The sequence below is a fragment of the Corvus moneduloides genome, chromosome 1 (assembly GCF_009650955.1).
Source record: "Corvus moneduloides isolate bCorMon1 chromosome 1, bCorMon1.pri, whole genome shotgun sequence".
NCBI classification, from domain to species: domain Eukaryota; kingdom Metazoa; phylum Chordata; class Aves; order Passeriformes; family Corvidae; genus Corvus; species Corvus moneduloides.
The window spans coordinates 151,817,751-151,838,400 of NC_045476.1; the positions used below are offsets into that span (position 1 = coordinate 151,817,751).

General features: G+C 41.4%; 1 protein-coding gene across 1 annotated transcript; it reads left to right on the forward strand.

The window, feature by feature from the left end:
- The first annotated feature begins 62 nt into the window (after positions 1-62).
- Positions 63-19,737, forward strand: SLC30A8 (solute carrier family 30 member 8). Its single transcript, XM_032122825.1, has 8 exons — positions 63-142; positions 7,117-7,316; positions 11,157-11,303; positions 14,937-15,090; positions 15,606-15,795; positions 16,184-16,289; positions 18,441-18,575; positions 19,592-19,737. The coding sequence occupies exons 1-8, from the start codon at positions 63-65 to the stop codon at positions 19,735-19,737; spliced, it is 1,158 nt and encodes a 385-aa protein (XP_031978716.1).
- The last annotated feature ends 913 nt before the right edge of the window (positions 19,738-20,650 follow it).

Here is a 20,650-nt window from a genome sequence, read left to right on the forward strand (position 1 = left end):
CTTCAGACAGAGAAAAGAGAGTTTAAAGGGAAAAAACAAGCAAAACCCCATCGACTTTCCTCATGGCTGCTAAAAAGAGTCTTGAAAGAGCTTGTCTTGTGAGCGAGAGGGACACCAAGAAGTACTCCTTGGCCTTAGACAGGTAACACAACTCTTTGTTTCCTTCACTGCCATTTCTGCATCAGAGCAATATGAGATCACCGATCTGCCAACCAGCTGCAGGAGTTGAAGTCTGAAGAGTATCACCATGCATACATTTTACTACTTTCAAAATGTTTTGTTCAGTTTTTTCCTTCCCAAACTTTCTTATTAGATATTTGAAACCTTTACTAGACAGCAGTCTGATGTGTCTGTGTCTGTGATGGATTGAACCAATCTACTGTTGAAGCAAGTGTCTCCTGCTATGTATTTTATAAGCTTAGTAGATCTATTGTAGGATGCAAAACCTCATCGATTATGCTGCAATTTTAGGCTGAATTATAATTGTGCGATTGACACCATGTTTGACTCAAGGCTCCTTCATGCTTGAATGTCTAAATTATCCACTTGGTTTGAAAGAAGATGCTATATTCTTGTGGATAATCTATTGGACTTAGAGTTAATGTACCTCTTGTGTGCCAGAGGTCCTGTGAGTAAAAGCTTGCTAGAGTGGGGAAAGATCCTCTGAAAACATATGATATACTGTAGATTGGGTTAAAAAATGACTATAAATGTCTATCATGAAATAGTTTTGCAGTTTAACTTATTTTCATTCTTCGTCTTGACTCAGACTAGCAAGTATTTTTAAAAGAAAATAGCTGCTCAGTTACAGCTTAGCACCTCTTGACATTTCCATTATCTCATTGGTTTTCAGGTTATTTATTGCTTGGCTCTCTTAAAACATGTGGGACAGAAACTTGGTGTAAACACTGTCAGTTCAAATAGAAATCTGTCTCTGTCTCTTCATGTTCTTATACTGGGGTCAGTGCCATCGTATTTTAGTCAATTGAACATCTGGGTTATTATTTAAGTATTATTACATGGCTCCATAAATATAGATGGCACTGTCCAAAATGACTTCTGTGGTAATATTTATATTTCAGAAAGATCCCGTATGATTCTGCAGTTCATTTTAGTTTTTGAAGACACTCAGTGCTTTTCGAAAGTTTGCAGTTTTGTGGGCACAGCTTCAGTACTTGAGGTCCTTTGGCCCCTTGCAACCTCTGGACACAAAGGACAGCTCCGGGCAAACCCATTATATGGTCCCCTGAGACAGGGACAGTTGTTAGGCTGCCTTGTGAGGAAGCAATTTTTTCCCTGGATCACCAGTAATGGGGAATATCCCTGGTAAGATGAGAGGTAAAATGCACACCAGGGACAAGTATCCCTGGCAGTTGATCCTCCCATCTGAGCTGACTCATGTTCTGAAGGAGTCAAATTTTTTCTAATAATTATTTCTTAATTTAGGATTGAAATTAGTTGAGGTGAATTGCTGAAGCAATTGTGATTGTTGGGCTGATGCTGCAGCTACATGCAATAGCCCCTGAGATGGAGGGCTCTGCAGTGGTGGTCCCGAGGTGGCTGAGTGATGGAGGTGGTAACACAGCTCTCCAAAATGAAGACAACTTGTCATCTAGCCATGTGACTTTTGTGCTGCATCTCCATTTTGCTTTTTCTGCCAGATGAAATTTGATTAACCGCACAATCTAATTACTCTATTCCAGAAATAACCAAAAATGGGGGCTGAGAGCCAGAGTCTCCCTCCTGTTGGAAAGAGCTGGTAGCACAGGGGAAGCCCTTGCCCTGCTCCCTGTTGCACCCAGCAGCTTGGGGTGCCAGCCTGGTGACCCAGGGTGCCAGCCCGGTGACCCAGGGTGCCAGCCCGTGAGCCACAGCCAGCCCATCAGGAGATGCAGCCTTCTGGGCCTGGGGCCACAGAGCAGCTGCCTGCACAGCTACAGGTGTACTAAGCTAAGAGTAGTAATAGGCTTATCTGTTGTAGATGTGGTCTCACAAATCTGTCTGTCCCAGGTGCAGGACTTTACATTTGTTCTTGTGAAATTACAGATGGCTCCTGTTGAGCTCTTCCTCCAGACTCCTTATGGCAGCCTTGCCCTCCAATCCATCAGCTGCCCCTCCAAGGTTGGCATCATCTGCCAATGTAATCAGGGTGCACTGCACCTCCCCCTCCAGAGGAAGGCATTACACAGGATGGGTCTCAGGACAGGACACGACTTCCCACCAGACTTGAGGAAGGTTATGAACCATTATGGCTGCAGGGTCTGAAGCTGAGCACTCAGATCCTCCTGCTTCATGCAAAAGTGTTGTCTGTAAGTCATATACCATCTATCTTTAAATTAGATCTAAACTAGGTGTCTGAGGTAGTTTTGTTTGGTCTTTTCATAGTCAGTGGTGGTATTAAGAGAGAATTAAGTTCTTCTAATGATTAATCATTTATATTCTATTTTGTCTCTGAGACAAGAGAAAAAGCAGGGGAAAAACCCAGCGGTGGGCAATGCTGAAAGCAGGAAAGTCATGTGGAAATGTTGGGGTTTGTCTTCATGCAAAAGTTTTTAACAGAGGGCATTAACATGACCTGTAGATATTCCTATCTATAGGCCTTAGACTCATAATTGGTTCCTGTGTGCCAGGCTCATACCAGCAGGTAAAAAGCTTGAAGTGAACCTGGGAGATTATTTCTTCAGGTGAAGAGTGATTTTCTATAGCAAGAACATAAGGAATATTTTCTTTTTCTCCCTTCCTGCAGGCAATATGAAAACTCTTATGAGATCAAAGACTCATCATCAAATAAAGGCTTTCCACCACTCCTTATCCTTTACAGAATCAATGCTCAGGAGGGTTATAGGTGTTTCTTGTGATTTCTGGACTGTTTTAGCTGAGGGCCCTGTGGTTATGTCTCCTTTGTACTGGCTTGCCAGCTGGTCCTAGTAGCACACAGTACTTTAGCAGACTCGGCAAACCCAATCCCATCGCCTTTGCCCTCCTGCAGGGGACATAAGGACCCTGCAGAAAGGACTGTGTCTGTCTGCCCAGTACTGGCCATATGCCGTCTCCAGTACGCCCACTTCAGCTTTGGCCACTTTCTCTGAGAAAGAAAATTAGAACCAAGGTAGTAACTGATATGAAGAAGAAATTAAATAACTAGGGCATCAGCTCAGAAAATTGATGGTTCAGAGGTATAACAATGATACACAAAATCATGAATGATGTGAGGCAGGTAAACAGGGAATAGTCATTCATTATTTCTAACAGTATAAGAACTAATTAAAATAGCAGGCAGACATCTTCAGAGTGACAAAAGACACATTGTTTTTACACACATCATAATTAAATTGTGGAACTCAATACTTTCAAGTCAGCTGGTTTTGTGGAATAAAGATGTGTAAAAAGGGGTTGGACAGGAGCTCTGGTTCAGAACTGGGGAGCAGTAACTCTCTGGGAATGTTCCTCTTTAGTACTTTGACATTATGTATTCCTTCATGCTTATGACAGAATTTGGATACTTGGCTCCATGCACCTCTGGTCTGTCTCCAGGCAGCTATTGTTATAGTGTTATGGAGAAGGAAAATTATTGACAATGCTTTTACCCATATAGGGCCAGGCCCTCAAAATGAGGCCAAATAAAATAACTAAGGCATGAATTCCTATCTACTGGAAAACTAAATGTATGCAAATATATAAATATTTGCTTTTATTTTGTGCCCTCAGTAAGGAAAATGAGAAACTGGACAGACAGGCTATTAACAGGGTCTTAAATACCTTGGAAATATTCAAGATTGGTACATCAATTGAAATCGGAATGGTGCCAGCATAAGGGATGTGACTATGGCTTTGATGAATTTTTCTCTGAAGGCAGTTTCATTATCCTTTCAGGCACCAGAAAATTACTGTTTTCCCTCATGAAGAAGATGATCTCCTGTGGAAAGTGCAGTGATTCCACATTTTCCTCTTTTGACTGGGGAACTCATAATGGTCTAGGAGGATAGCAATTATTCCCATAAGCCTGCAGATCAAGGCACCCAGCAGATCAAGTGAAAATAAACAGAAAGGAAGTTGTAATAAAAAGCTATTGCTAATGATTTGTGTGGAATCTGCAATATGTATTAATATTTTCTGCTTCCCCCTTCCGGGCATGACTCAGTTGGAGCCCTTCAGTGACATTCCCCTGACTATCTTTTTTACAAAGGAAAGAGAATTCAAACTGGAGAAAAGATTATGTTTTAATCTGTGACTTTGCACAGAGATCTGATGCTCAAAGGCTGTATCTTGCTCTAAAACACTATGAAGGGGTTTCTGGTCTAACACAGCTGATCTTTGCACTTTAAGCTTTTGATTCACACTTTTATAAAACTGCCTCTTAGATTCTTAGATTCTTTTAATTAGTGGCAGGCAGCTTTTGAAAGAGAAAAATAATGGTTACGTACAGGAGCTGGCAGGAGTTTTCCCAACTCATCAGGCCAGATGCTGTTCTGCAAGTTCAAAGGGAGCAGTGAATGCTTCCCACCTCTGGCAACTGGGGCACTTTTATTTAGGTACCCTTTAGACAGAAAAATGTGACATTTGTGGGTTTATGCTGTCTCTGTTTGCTTTTGCATCTGTCCAGCAAGATCTGAGGGGCAGTGCTTTCCTGCCCCTCAGTGATGCCCCGAGGCTTTGTTAGTTGACAGAGAGACTGGAAGACAAAAAACAAAAGAGAGTGAGATCACAGAGTGACCTATTTTGCTAACAGCAAGGAAAGGACTTGGAGGCTCAGAATCTGCAGCAGTAATTTTGGCACTCCTGCCTGAGAGGCTGGTGAGCTGATCATGACTCATGTCATTAAGATGATTTTAATGTTCAATGCCAGCTGATGAAAATTGAGGTAAGGGGAAATTAATTTTACATGCAAACCATATAAAAGCATTGGAAGTTAACTCCAGAGAGAGATCATGAGAAAGAAAATCTTGCCTGCCTGGATCTCCAGGGGAGAGTGAGAGAACTACAGCATTTTATTCAGCCATCTGGAAGGAATTAATTTGTGGTACCTTCTGTGTCTAATTCATCAGGAAAATATTGTACAAAAATGACACAGTGCACATTAAGAACCTGATAAATGTAAAACTAAAGGACTGGAGAAGGACTGGCTGGTGAGGACCCCAGCTGCCGGATGGGCAGCCCATTCCCCAGGCAGTCCAGCTCCCATTTATTTGTTGTTGTGGGGAAAATAAAGGAAAATGCTGACAAAATGACTAAGAAGACTCACTGTCTCCAAACATTATGCATTAAATCTGACCAGTTGCTCTTTCACACATATGTACAAGGGGAATCAGCCATCTCTGCTGAGCAAACAGAGACCACATGCTAACCTGGCTGGGAAAGAGGCTGACTCAAGGGAACACCACACCCTTGGAACATCTCAATAATATTTACAGAACCAAATTCACATGGATTATCTACAGTTGCAGAGCTTGGCTGCCTAGGTGGGTCTTCTTTCTCCAGTACCTCTGTGGTGTTGATGAACATAAAAGGCCAAGGCATTCACAGCTCTGCAGGTGCCTTTGCCTCTTGCCCATCAGTGTGGGGCATCTGGCAGGACTTCAGACATGCTGAGCAGCTGCAGCCCCCTCAGGCTGCCCAAAAAAAGCAGCTGGAAAAAGCTTGTGATTTCAGTACAGTTTTTTTCTTGACATTGACTACTGCAGGTTGGCAGCCACCAGCTGATTTCTTTCCAGTGAGATTTTAGGCATCTTGACACTTCTATAAACCGTGCAGAAACACTACAGAAAGTCACCAGGACTCTTGTTACTTCCTGGAGCCCAGGTTTCCTTCACTCAGCTGAAGAAACAATTCTTCCTGGTCCCAGAGAAAAGTCTGAAGTCAAAAGGGGGAAAAGCCACTGGGGCAGCTAAGCTCAGCCCCACCCAGGCTGATTTCAGACTTGAAAAAAAAGCGGTGGAGTTTGCTGTGTTTCTGGGTAGCCCCTGCACACACAGACCTCAAATAGCTGCAACATGTGGTTATATGGACGTTGTGTATGTGCATCTCGGCAGAATTCATCTTCTGGTGCCACAGTCTCAGTACACTGTGATCACATCAGGAGTAGCTCTGGCAACAAGGGTTGTGTTGGGAGACACAGAATGGTTTTAAGTCGAGCCTCCTGGGACAAGGTTTAGAGGGGGCTTTTTGCCATTTGGGCTCCTTTTCTATTGAGAGATAATGAGAAGGGAACATCCTTGCTCACCAAAACACCTTGGGAGATTCTCTGAGTTGCTCTACTGAGAGCACCAGATGTTGTGGTCATCCAGCAGCTTCCACAGTTGCAGTGCAATGTGCTTGGCCCAGGAGCTCTCTACCCCCACCCTGTATTTCCTGTGCAGGAATCCTGAGAGGGACAACACTGAGGTTTTGTGGCAGAGCGGACTTGGCTGAGAAATCCCCTTGTGATGGAGCAATGCTCAAAGAGCCACTTCTGCTGGACTTCTCACCGTTCCACAAAATCAGTGGTGCAAAGGATTCAACATACTATGGAGAATTGATTTCTTTGATCTTTTAAATACCTTTGAGATTTTTTGGCTAATATTTTCTATGCTCAGACTCTGCTGGAATATTGGTAGATTTTGTACATATGTGGAAATTTGAGATAAAATAGTTCTGTGTGCAAAGAGATGAGAGAAATATCTTTAGCTGATTTTATTTAAGAAAAAGAAGTTTGGGGTGGTTTTTTGACTAGTCTTCCTGACAAAGCTGTTTGGAATAAAATCCTGACTTTTTTAGTAGAATTTTCTCCATGTTATGCTGAATTTGGTAGCTATTTGCATGAGGTACAACTTTTTCAAAGTCATGTGGTGTGCATGAGACACACAGGTTAAGAAAGCGACCCTGCGCTTCATAAACTGCTAAATGATGTAGGAGCGCCCAAAGAGCTGGGAAACACGGCCAGAGCACTCATTTCATGTGCAGCTCCGTCCCAGAGCCTTGCTTGTGCGAACAAGCCTCTTCTATGACCTGCTCTGCTGTTCCCAATGCTGCTTTTATCCTTTGAAAGCATTAATTACATAGTTTCTGGTGCTGTAGGGCTAGACGCCTGAATAACCACGGTTTTTCTTTTCTAACCTTCTGTTTCTTTCTATCCCAAAGGATGAGCTGGCTTCAGAAGAATTCAAATGAAGAGAGGCAGCAGCAGGAAGCAGTAGCTAATCCAGCGTATCACTGTCACAGCTACTCACAGGCCTATGAGAACAGAAAGAGGGAGCAACATCAAGCCAGGAGGAAGCTCTGTGTAGCATCAGTAATTTGCACCTTCTTCATGATTGCTGAGATAACAGGGGAGTATGTGTGTTCAAAAAGAGTCCAGTCAGGTGCCCAGCACAGCCACATTCTTCCCTTCACTCAGACTACAGGGACCATGGTGACAGGAGTGAACCCACCTGGCATTAAATAACTCTCCTTTGTCCTTTAAAAGAATTGGGAGGGGGAAAGGGTTTAAGTGAAATTATCAAAATATTTTCATATATTCTTTCAAGGATTGCATCTGGGTAGGAATACAAAGATCTGAAATGGTCTGAACTGTTCTTCCAGGTCTTAAGCTTGACTAGAAGTGACTAGCATGTCTTAGCATCATGTCACAAAAGGTTTCTAATAAATTGGGTTACATTCTTTTTAAAAGATTAAAAGATTTTACATATTTATCCAGGCGAATGAGACCTCAGCACTGATGGAGGCTGCTAGCAGCAGGATCTGAAAATAAATGCAAGAGTCTTTACAAAATCCAGGGAAATCCAGGGCCAGATTAGCCATCTGTTTTTCTACAGTTAAGTCAGTGTATTTATATCAGGGCACATTTATCTTTTAAATTGGCCTGCTGGTGTGTCTCTGGATCAATGGAAGATTATTCCCCTACCTAATTAGCTTTCACTTCTGAACCCACCCTACAATACCCAGTATAGGTATTTGGCTTGCTCATAGAGCATCAGCTTTCATTTTGTCTCACTGATAGGCTCTCTCCATGGATTCTGTGATATTTATATCCACCTGATAGTTCCTGGCTCTTTAATTTGCCCTTCTCTGCAGTGAGCTGAGGTAAGGGAAGGCATGAGGAATCCCACAGTCTTTTGCCATATGTGTTCCAGTCGATGTAACAAAAATCAGCCAGGAAGGCCTCTGAAACCCATATTTTCCCAGCTCAGACATCTCTGGAGCCCCATGAAAACGAAACAGAAAGGCTTTGTCTTCCCCACAGGTGAGAAGTGGAGGCACTGACAGAGTTGCTACATTTCTGCATTCTCCCCTGGCTGCCAAACCCAGCAGGGACTTCTCCAACTCTTCCCTCTGCACGAAGCCCCATTGTTTGTAGGTGACGTGCATTTCCCCCATGAAAACCGGTGCATGCTGCTAATCCCCATGCAGCAATTTCCCGTGCCAGAAGTAATGCATTATTAACAAAACCATATAATCTGTAGGCTTAAGTTTGGTGAATGCAGCTATGCTGGAGGATAATTGGAAGGACAGATGATATGTTAACTAAATGTTTCGTTTTGCTTAATGAATCATGCAGCTTTTTTGCAGTGACAGCTTAAGTAACAGGCTTGAAGATCGTTTTGCTTCAGACCATTAAACTTTGACAAACCAGTTATTAACTGCAGTTACAGACAGCTCTCTGTGGAGATTTTTGTAATTATGAACCATACATTTAATTTTTTTAATCATTAGGCAAGACTACTGTGCCTGATGATTGACCACTGAGTGACTGACAATTTCTACTGCTTGTGGTCTATAAAGCTATAAGCATCCATTGTAGGGAACGGTAAGTCTTAAAGGCCACTTGTTGGGAGTATTGATAAAAAGCTGTAAAAGCCTGTAACTATTACACACGTTTTGCTCCTGAAGATAAAGAATGTCTTCCCATCCCCTCCTTGCCCTCTAAGGGCAAACAGCTTCCGTGGGCATTATTATGCTAAACAGAAGAAACAAAGCTGCATCACTCTCAGGGAGGCTGAGAAGTTGTGCTTCTTTGAATGCCTAGATCTTTCCTGATACTTTTTCACAAACCGTCTGTGCTGGCCATTACTGGTTTCTCAAACAGGGCACTGCTGGTTGAGCCTGATACACCACCAACTCCCTTTGAAAGACAATTATCTTCTGTTCTTCTAAGGCAGATCCATCACAATTTGCATAGACTTGGAGATATCAGTCAGACCAATACCATCCTGTGTGGAGCCCAGATATGAAAGTGCTTTCCAATGGTTTTTGGTGGTTAAGGACCAAATGTGGATTTCAAAGTACTTCACTTCCACTTGGGCAGTAGAAAGAAAGACAAACCCTGCATGTGGCCTCATGTCAGAGCAGAACATAAAAACTTGATCAGTGAGACAAGTTGCTAAGTTAAGCAGACTGAGATCTCTGAAACTCACCCGAGGCATTAATTATGCCATCAATACATAAAATAAAATTTTGCAAACATTTTTCAAAGACAGCAGGCTAGAAGCAAACTTTTGAGATGCTGTCCCACAGAACACGGCAATAGAGTATATAAAAGGGTTTTGCCCACAGCTTGTGATCAACATATCTGTTTGCTGAAAGATACCCGATGCCTGTCTTATTAACATCTGGGCACTGCCAGACAAGCCTTCTTCCCCCTGCTATGCACAACTGCCTCCCTCTTGAGATACAGCTACTCTGCAAACAGTGAAAGTCTAAGAGATGTGCCATGACCAAAAAGTATCTGTGCATTTATACTTGAGCATGTGCTGGGAAATACTTATTCTGATGAATTTTTCATTTTACTGTAAGGAATGAGATGCCCCCAAATTCCACAGACATGATTTCTCTCCTTTGGGAAGTAACTTTGGGCAAAATTCTGTGCTGAAAAAACTTAGGTTGTTAGGTATTCTAATCTAAAATATGCATAGAGGAGGAAATTAAATAGACAGTCCGTCCTGCTGGCACAAAAATGCTCCAACTATAAGGAAACAAGAGATATATCTACATGTCCTTTTGGCAGTGGTGTGTTGCCAAAGATTTGAACGAGGCATTTTATTGTTTCAGTATCCGCACTGTAACAAATATACATCGTGTTGCAGTATCTGCACTGTAACATTTTATGATGTTTTATAGGCTTCATTGATTCTCATATGGGTTGTGGTCAGGAGAAATTAGTGAGCTGAAATTAATTAAATGACTGAAGAATGAAAATGATTGCCAAATGCAGAAACTAGGTGTTTTGGCTCTATTATTTCACATTTCTGATGAAAAGACTTCCCTGTTGTAATGAGTTGGAAGGACAGTGGGATCCTTGTCTTCTCCTGCAGCCACCAGCAGCTGGGGCAGTTTAAAGCAAACTTTTAGTTTATTGGATTTGCCTTTAGCCCTGAGACATGGTTAGAAGAATTTGGCAAAATAATGATATTTAGCTTATTGAGTAAAAGAAATAAAGAATTAAAATAACCCAAAATGTTTTGAATTTGGTGGGGTTTTTTCTTCAGAATCCACATAAATCTAAACCCCCACAGAGTAAAATTATATTCAACCACATTTTTTGAGCTCTGGCAGGAAAATTAAGTTGTGCATTACGGATTCAAAATGGTAGATTTGTGCTGAGAACAGAACATTTTTCTCTATGCCCTCACTAAAATGATTGATTGCTTATCACAGTTCTCCTACGGGGACCTTTCCATGTATTCCTATTTTAGTGTTGCCTGTGACAAATAGAGTCAGGCAGCAGGAAGAACATTCATATTTTCCTATGACAAATAGGAAATGAGTCCCATAAGCTAGGTCTCTGAACTGCTGTACATACATAAAAATATCAGTGTTCTGTGAAAAGATAGTGGGAGGATACTGGAAATGTGATTCCTAATATGGCTTTTCACAAAAAATCAGATATTAAAATAGTCAACAGTCCAATAGTAATATAACTACAGAACTAATGTATCACAACTCTTATTGTTCTTAGGTCTCTCTCTAACAAAGAAATCTGGCTTATGTATTTCCATTAGTTCATACCTTTCATTGCTTGAATGAGGTACAAAATTAAATTATCTTTGAAGATGTTTGGGTCTTGTGTATGATGACTGAAAATTGAGTGTTCCCTTTGATTCTCAGCAAAACAGGTCTTGAGTTTGATGTGGTTGGCTCAACCTTCTGACCAGAGCCATGATGTGGACGCATGTTTCACACAGGTGGGCAGATCGCCGGGAGCCTGGCGGTGGTCACCGATGCGGCACACATCCTGGTGGACCTGACAAGCTTCATGATCAGCCTCTTCTCGCTGTGGCTCACCTCCAAACCTCCTACCAAACAGTTAACTTTTGGGTGGCATCGAGCAGGTAGGAAACATGTCACAGTATGAATATGTGGAATGGGAAAGAGAAGTTATCACAGCCAGGGGCTGGAGAACATGCTGATGTCCAACATAGGTCTGCAGGCATTGAGAGACAGTGCACTAATGCTCCCACAGGTCTCAAGACACAAAACCAAGAAAGACAGTGATTTTCAAAGAAGAGTCACCTCTTAGTTAAAAGCATGTCTTTCAGTTCATTATTTACCATAGTTTTGGGCTGGTGCTAACTTTGGTTGAAATAACAGTAACTTCTTTCAGTGACTTGAATGTGTGGAGGACTGAGCTCTCAATCTGTTATGAAACACAAGTTTCTATAAAAGCAACAATAAAAATGAGGGTTTGCTCCATTTCTAAAGCAAATGATTAAATTATTTTAAAAAGTCAGTAATGTTACATTCATAGAAAAGTGAGATCCTTTAACATTTACCCTTTTCTAGATTCTCTTCTTTCATATCTCTTTATCACTGTTGGTTTTTATCAGATGCAAACACAGGCAGGTTTTTTAAGCACTCTGTCCTCAACCTAAAACAATGATTTTACAGATGATACCTAATACCAAAAGCCTGACAATCAAACACAAGTGTTTTTATAAAAACAAGACACTAGCAAAATATTAACCATGAGAATCATTTTGTGGGAGTATGAGTCTGTTCAAGATTTAGACATGTAAATATCAATGCCTCCATGTACATGAGCACCTTTAAGCATGGGGTCCAGGTCTCTGATACATTCAACAGAAATCTTGACTCCATTCAGCCTCCTAAACATGGAAGTCCAGTGTCACATCTCTAGAATGTTTGAGGTTTATGCATGGTAATGACAGCTGTTGCACAAGACCCATAGCAGACTGCACAGGGTGCCAAGCACAAGACCAGGGCACGTCAAATGTGACCAGACACTCACAGTTAAGAAACCAGTATTTTTTCCCAGTCAGTCAATGGAGCAGGGAACTGTGTCAATCACCATTAATTTGATGTCCATTGTCCACAGGGCAAGCTTAGACACTTAGCTAATGCCTCCAGGAAGACAATTTAGTTGTCTCTGTCTGAATCTCATGCTGGATGTCTCAGGGCTCAGTTTTGTCGCTTATATGTAAATGATTTGTGATGTTTGAAATCCAGTTGCCACTCTGGAACTCTATGAGTCAATTATACACCTTGTGTCAAGCCATACATGGAGGTGTTAGTGTATCTCAAATGACTCTGGACGCCTGTGCACCTGAACCAAGGACTCAGAAGATAAATGCTTCAAGGATGTTCAGTAGGAGGGTCCAGAAAGAGCTTCTGACTCAGATGTCTGTAGGCCAAGGTTTGTTGGAGCTGCAGAAAGTACCAGGGAAGACATATGCCATAGTCATCCTGTCTTTCTGTAGCTTCCTGAGTGTAATCTACCAGCTCTGCTGGAAACAGGCTGCTGGGTGAGTGGGAGGTTCAGTATGGCTCAAGCATGGCTGGCATTGTGTAGACAACACACAGCTGAATTTTGCAGACTTAGTAAACTACTACTTAACATCAGTTGAGCCACCATTACTTTTTATGTTTATGACCTCTTAGCCTGGGGGGAAAAAAGTGAGACACCTCTCTTGCTAATGTAGGCAGGTTCAGCCACTTCATGTAACTTCATCCTCTGTTGGAACTAGATTATTTTTATTTTGTCATTGCAATGCAGAACTTCAAAACCAATCCTTTATTGCCTTTTTATCCTGGTAGCAAAGAGAGCCTTGCATCAAATGTTAGAAGCTATTTAATTGCATTCCATGATTGGTATCCTGTTTCTTGCTTAGTTTCCTGGCTATATTTTCAGTTTAATATGCAGGTGTGTACCTTAATAGAGTAGCCGAGGGCAGTCAGGTGGCAAAGTCACTATTCACTGACTACCAAGGTCTTGCAGGTGCAGCCCTCCATGTCACTGGAAGCTGTTTCTTCACTGCTTCCCTCAGACTGATAGATATTGTCATGAAAAGACTCTGTATGGCAGTGCTGAGGTTTAGCAGAAGCCATCTGAATGCCTCCTGCCCTCCATGCCAAAGCAGTGCAGCTACTTTCAGCAACACAGAAACACAATATTGAATAAGACTGATAGTGTGAGCCAAACTATTTCCAAGTACAAAAACTCTCTTGCACCTTAATTTCCCTCAGCTGTGACTCAGAGATTCCCACACAATCCTACACTATTGTTTGCTGTGCTCTGTTAGTGCTAGTAGGTCTGAAAAAAAGTAACTGAGAACATCTCAAGTGAAGTATTTAGTGCTGCTGAACTGGTCTGTAAGCTTAACTAAACTTCTGCTAAGATACTCCATTGAAAAGTAATACGTAAAGATGACTGCTAATGTTCTGTTGTGGAAGATATACCTAAATCCACACAGGTGAATGCCTGTGTTCACAAGAGCTCTTGGCTGCTTTCATGTCAATGATAGCACAGCCATCAACACCTTCAGCTGGGCCAAGTTTGCAGGTTCAGCCTATAACTTGCAGAAAAAAATTGTATTATTTATGTTTACTTCTATCTACTTTTAAGCAAAACTAGATTCCCCTGTTGGTGCACTTTCATTTATTACTTGCCAGTTTTAGGCAAAACAATTATTTGATAAGCATTTCCAGCCTGCAGAAGGGGTGATCCTCATAAAATTATGTTAAAAATCATAAGCTGTTTTAATGGATTGTCAGTGGAGGTCTGTGCAAATGCTTTCTGGTTGTCTACTGCCTTTCACTTTGCTGTGAGCTTGCATTTTCTTTGGTATTGTCTCGGTTGTGCTCATTTACCCATTCAAGTCACATGGCAATTACTAGTCCCACATCCTATTAAAAGCATGCTGCACGTTCATATGCACTTCCCTGGACCTCTCCTATAACAGTGCAATAAAAGGTGGCCTTGGGGACTGGATTTATTTGAGCCCAACTCAAAGCCAATAGAGACAAAATTAAATTTTGCTACCCCAGGGAAAAAATAACTTCTTTTGTTCTCATCACAGCTAGTGGCGCAAAATGATTTTGTGGCAGTGGCAGGATGAGTTCCAGGATAAGTTTTGCTGACAGGACCTCGCTGGAGGCTGCTACTGTCTTTCTGAAGTGTGAGGTGGTGAGAGGTGTGCAGAAACGGGGGAGGCTAATGGAGGGGGATTATGGCTGACAATGGGTTTGGGTGAGCTGTGCCTTTCTCCTTCCTTCAGACCTCTGCTCCTGTTGATGCCTGAAACCTAAGGCATCACTGTGATGAAGATAACCTTGTTGGGGGAGGAGGGCTGGTCTTTGGGGGTTTCACACCACACTGTCAGGGCCAGGCAAACTCCTTTTGCTCCTCCCAGAACTCCCCAAATGATCTTTTACATCTCTCCAGTTTCTTAGAATGTTGCATGAACTCAGCAATGGAAAGGGCACAACAGTAGGAGCAGGTAGAACAGGGTTAGGCCACCCCATGCATAAGGCTACCCTGGATAGCCACTGGATTTGCTATGATCAGAAAGGAGGTTGACCCATTCTTTGTGAGCATCAAGTCTGCCAGCATACAAGAAGCAGCTCTCCTCGCTATAAAGCTCACAAACCTGGAACCATTATCATCAACCTCTTAAAATTTCTTGCATTCCTATTCTGACTCAAAATCAGATTGTTTTAATTCCTAGAAATTCTGGGAGCTTTGATGTCTATGATAATTGTTTGGATGGTGACGGGTGTGCTGATATATTTGGCTTGCATGAGGCTGCTACACCTGGATTACGATATTGATGCTACTGTGATGCTCATTACCTCTGCTTGTGCCGTGCTCGCCAACATCCTGTAAGTTATTTTGTTCTCCTCTCATGACATTTGAACCTTGAACATGCTGCTGTAATTCAATAAAAAAACTACAAAGAGATAATGGCCTCAAAAATATTAAGTGTTTATAAGTTCCATGAGGATATGGAAAAGGGTCAAAACGAGAGGTCCTGCTTCTCATTGAAAGTTGCAGCTGCTCTCCTCCTTTCTGTTAGCTGCCACCCTGGAAAGGCAATTTATGAATGTACAAACCCCAGGAAAAGATTATTCTCCATCTCACTTTTTATTAGATGTCAGAATATTCAAGAACTCTATAAAAAATGTGGCCTCATTAATTACCCCATTCACAGTCTTTCTTGATTATGCAAACCACTGAAAACCTAGGAATTATCTGCTCAGCTGCTCTGCATCTCTACTAGTGTGTCAGATTTTACTGTTCAGCATTCAGAAGTGAGAGGGGTGATGATGTGTATGACCTCACTGCTTTCAAGGATGCAATATATCCACTGATATTTGCAACTTTACCTGTCTTGCAGACTAAGCCTGATTCTGCACCAGACTGGCCACAGGCACAGCCATGGGGCACAAGCCAGGGAATGTGTGTCAGCGCCTCTGGAAAAGCCAGCTCTGAGCAATGCCAGCCTGCGGGCAGCCTTTGTGCATGCCATTGGAGATCTATTCCAGAGTATTAGTGTGCTAATTAGTGCACTTATAATCTTCTTTAAGGTTGGTTTTATTAGTTCATGTGCCTTCCCTGCAATCAAGGATAAGTGCTATTTTCACAGCATTGTGACACTAGGTACTATGTAAATATTTCCTCTGTCTTAATCATACACATTGTAATTGTGTCAAAGAGAGTTATTCTTTTTCTTGGGAACTGAAATAACTGTTGAGAGTGTAACCCTTGCTTCTTGGTGTTTCAACTGGATGCTTTGGTGTCTCTCCCTTTCTTCATCTGTAGCACCTTCATTCCCTGCACTAAGGCTCTCTAACTGGCAAAGGAGGCCAGCATTCATTCTGTACTAGTTGAATGGGATATATTATTCTTTAATGTTAACTAATTAAAAATGACAATAACCACAAATAATGAAATTAACTTTTCATATTTTTCTAGCCACAGTACAGAATAGCCGACCCAATCTGCACATTTGTGTTTTCCATCTTTGTTTTGGCAACTACCGTCCCGATTTTAAGGGATATCTTGACTGTCTTAATGGAAGGTAAGACCTGATTCCAGAATCAATACACTTACATTATGATTTTTTTCTGTTTCTTTCTCCATAATGATTATATATGCTAAAAAAAAAGTATAATAGCACATTTCTGAATCAGTTTCTGATATTCTCACGACTCTGATCGTACTTTAAACCGACTTTCAATTTTAATCAAAACAGTTTTCTACCATTACATTAGGTTTACACATATGCCAGTTTTTGTAAAAATCAGTGTACTAGTGTTTTGCTAATGAGCTCTGAGTTTCTTTTGTTTATCATATGTGTAGCATTTCTTTCTATCACCCCTTTGGCATATGAGATGCCTACTCACATTGTTCATTGTGTATTTCCTTTACCCGTGTGAAATACATGTCTTTGCCAAGAAAAAGTGCTTTGACTGTGCTTTGAACTGTGTCTGTGAAATAGGCTGAGTGCAAGAAACAGAAGTTTACAGGATTTTCAGTTGCACCAGTCCAGAAAAACAAGCTATTGGAGCTTTCCAGTTGTGTTCAAGTGCATGGGAATAGAGAATTCTCAGCACAGCAGCAGCAAGAAGAGCCAGGCTTAGCAATATTTAGTCCTGTCAGATGTGGGCCTGAATATTTGTTTTGCAAGGCCAAATGACTTGAACAGTCACAGATGCATGTTTTTGCCTTCCTCACATTGAATAATATAATGCAAACTCTTTCTCAGCTATGAAGACATGAGGATTAAAGGGGAAAGTAGCTCTAACAGTGCAGGTTTTGAATGGCTACTCAGTGTGACTGCCTGAGTGGCTACTTCTTCTCTCTTTCACTTACACCTACTGCTGTTTCAATAAATAAAATATCCAATATTGTTACAATAGTCTCATTCTAGGGTTTTTTTGCCTTCAGTGATTGTGAGATAGAGATACTTCCATGTAGAAGTATACCTAGACAAGAGTGTGGCAACTAACTGTATTTTGGTTGCCAAAATATCAGATCTCTTGATTACTGGAAAAAAAAATATCAAACTACCAGGAAGGGGGAGCAACCCTTGACACTCAGGAGTTTCTTTGTCAAAGCAGTAACTCCCAGCTTCTGTAAACAGTGCTGACATGCCAAAGTCATCAGTGCTCTGTTCCCCTCTGCAACAAGCCCACTATCCTCCTGAGCAGCTCTCTGGGGATTTTCCTATCTCCTAAGTAGCATATTCTGCCCAGAATTTTCTGAAAAGGGGTTGGAAGCTGGAGCTACTGTTTCAGTTTACTGATCCAAGTGGATTATGATGAGTATAGCTGTTCACATAGGCATAGAGATGCACTTATGAAAGATGTTGGTTCAAGGCCAGGACATGATCTGGCTAAATAGCTCACTACCATATGTAAACTGGACACCCAGATTGTTCCCTAAAACATGCTTGAGTCTCAACCTTCCATTGAGAAGTTTAAAACAAGGGATAGGATTCAATAGCACAGTGAACTCTGAAATAGATGGGCTTTCCAAAGCATCGAATACTTTTATAAAAATGATACATCTAAGTGAATAAAGGTTCGCGATTCATTTTCCTCTATGGATCATCATTCTTATCCCTTAAAAATATTGTTTTCCCATTGTACTAGTTTGAAAACAAACCAGTGGGAGGCACCAAGTCAGAATAATAATTTAATGGAAATTAATGAAAAGGAAAAAAAGTAAAAGAAAACACTGGTTCAAACTGACAGAGTCAAGATACAACCTGACACCCTGTTAGGCAGGGTGGTGGTAGCAGTCTGGTAGAATGGTGGCTGCAGTCCTCTGAAGCAGTGATCCTGTAGAAAGGGGCTGCTCTTCCTCAGAAAGTCCAGTGGTGGCTGTGTAGCTCCTGTCCTCTGGAAATCCAGTGGAAAGGATTGTCTCTGGTGCTCAGAGTCCCAGATTATATCCAGGATGGGATGCTTGGTTCCTCCCTCTGGGTGGAGCATCTCACAATGGGGTAATGAGTCATGAGGCCAAGTGTTGATTAGGCTCATTAACAGAAGATAGTCCAGAGGGAGTTATCCCTGAGTCATGTGGCAGGACAATGATGGGCCATTAACAGAAAGATAGTCTGGGGGGAGGAGGCAAGGAAACACTGCCCCACCTGGTTTCAACAGCTCATGAGGATGGTAATGGAATACCCTGCAACCCAGGACACCCATCAATTTCTCCTTTTCAGGAACATCAAAAGGATTTGCTTATGATGCCATAAAAGCAAGAATTTTAGCAGTTGAAAAAGTGGAGTCCGTTCACAACCTTCATCTTTGGTCTCTGACAATGAATCAAACTGCTCTCTCTGCTCACATTGCCACAGGTCAGTAAATTTCTATAAGCAGGGAGTAACTATCCAGCTGTTGTCTAGTAAAGGTCAGTCTTTCTTGATTCAGATTAAACTGACTATGTATCTGTTACTTGTCAAAAAAATTGTCATCATTTTGTTGGGAAAATAAAACCAACAATAATAACAAATAAAGCTCTCAGATCCTCCTCCCAGAAACCTTGACTAAACAACAAGGACCTCTCCTTAGCCCAAAACTTGAAAGCTGCAGAGGCTGTGGGGCAAGGAAATAAATGGCAAGCTATTTTTAATAAATTAAAAGAATTAGACTCAAACTGGATTTTTCTCACAATTTTGTCAAACTTGAAAACTGTTGGTCTCTACAAGAAAAACTTACAGGGCAAATCTGCATTCCTGATGTATCTCCCGCAGTAAAACAATCTTTTAAAATAGATGGAGTTTAGAAGTAGCTCCAGTTCATCTTTTAAAATATTATTTTAAATTGTTGTTCTTATCCCAGTTGACAAACTGTCCACTACCCAGGTCAATTTTCTTACTTGTCTGTCTGCTTTTTATGTATTAAGAAAAAAAAAAAAGCCACCTGTGTTTGACCAAGGACAGGGCTAGAGGTGAAGTCCTCCATGGAGTCCCCACTTTCCAAAAACAGAGAGTCTATCAGCCACCCAAATCACTTGGCACTGCTGCTACTCCCGGACTGGATGAACTAATCTTTATTAAGTATTTCTGCTTTCCTCCAGTCTTCAGCCAAACTGAATTTCTATGGTGATTACTTTTAACTTAACTCTTGCCAAAATTGCATATTCCAACCACATTTGAATGAACAAATTTTGCTGACATGGAGGTTCCTGAAAGGAGGATAAAAAGGACAAGAAACACTTTTCAAACAAACTTCCTGTTCCAAGTTTCTGTCTATCCTAGAAGTATACAATATCTATATTCGATATCAATGTCTATATTAGAAGTATACAATACTTCTTTAAAGTATTGTCAAAATGTATGTGTTTTGATTATTTTCTGCTTACTATCTGTAGCAGACACAACAGACAGCCAGAAGATTTTGAGAGATATTACCCAAGTCTTGTTTGAGCACCACAGCTTCCACTCCATCACCATTCAGATTGAATCAGGACAGGATCAGAAAACAGACTGTGTCTTCTGCCAAGAGCCCAGGGATTAAAGGGAGCAGTGTGCTATGCCAAATAAATTTATCCCCTCTTACAGGTCAATGGAGACTATATGTGCTGGTTGAATGTAATTGATTAACAACAAATGGTAATTAACTGAAATAACAAGCCCTGCCATTGCAGGCAGAGCACGGGCCTTTCTTTGTTGGTATCATCTACCATGAGAGAACATGTAGTAGATCCAGCCATCAGCCAGATTGCCTGTCCATCAGCAGTTTCTTTCAATTACAAGAGGAATATCTAAATTATTCTTGACTAGACCAGAAGATCGGCAGTAAAGCAACATTTAGAGTGCCTGTCTGTAATTACAGGTAACAAAAACCAATCAACCTTCAAATTACCAACAGACAAATTATCACAGGTATAATGAAATGCGAGTTTGGTGTTATTAAAGCTCAACACTCACTCAGGATGAAAGAGAAAATTTAAATTACCAAAGAGTTGAAGAAATCTGGGAAGGAAAGTGATGGTAGCATGTGCTTTCCCTGCCTTTTGGCAGACACTCTTCTTCCTGCCTATTAATGGAAGTATCAGATATGTACCATACTCTTCTGCATGGATCACAAGAGAATTCATTCCGTTCATATTTGGCAAATAGCTCTTTGTTTTAGCTAACCCTATTTATTTTTCAGCCAGCCTTCAGGCAAACTCTTTCTTGCCAGGCATGGGCAGTATTCTGTACTATTAAGACAACCCATAACTCGAATAGTGCTGCACCATGATAAGTTACGAGAGAAGATATGAGGTGGATTTCTGTGTGTCCATATCACAAGGTACCACTGAGTCATGGCAATAAAATAGTCCAGGTGCTCTTAGAAAATGAAAAAATAATCAGGGCAAGGAAAGACTGGGACCCATTGTGAGCATCCTGTCTGATGTCATAGCTCAGAGTTCACGCCTGTGGGG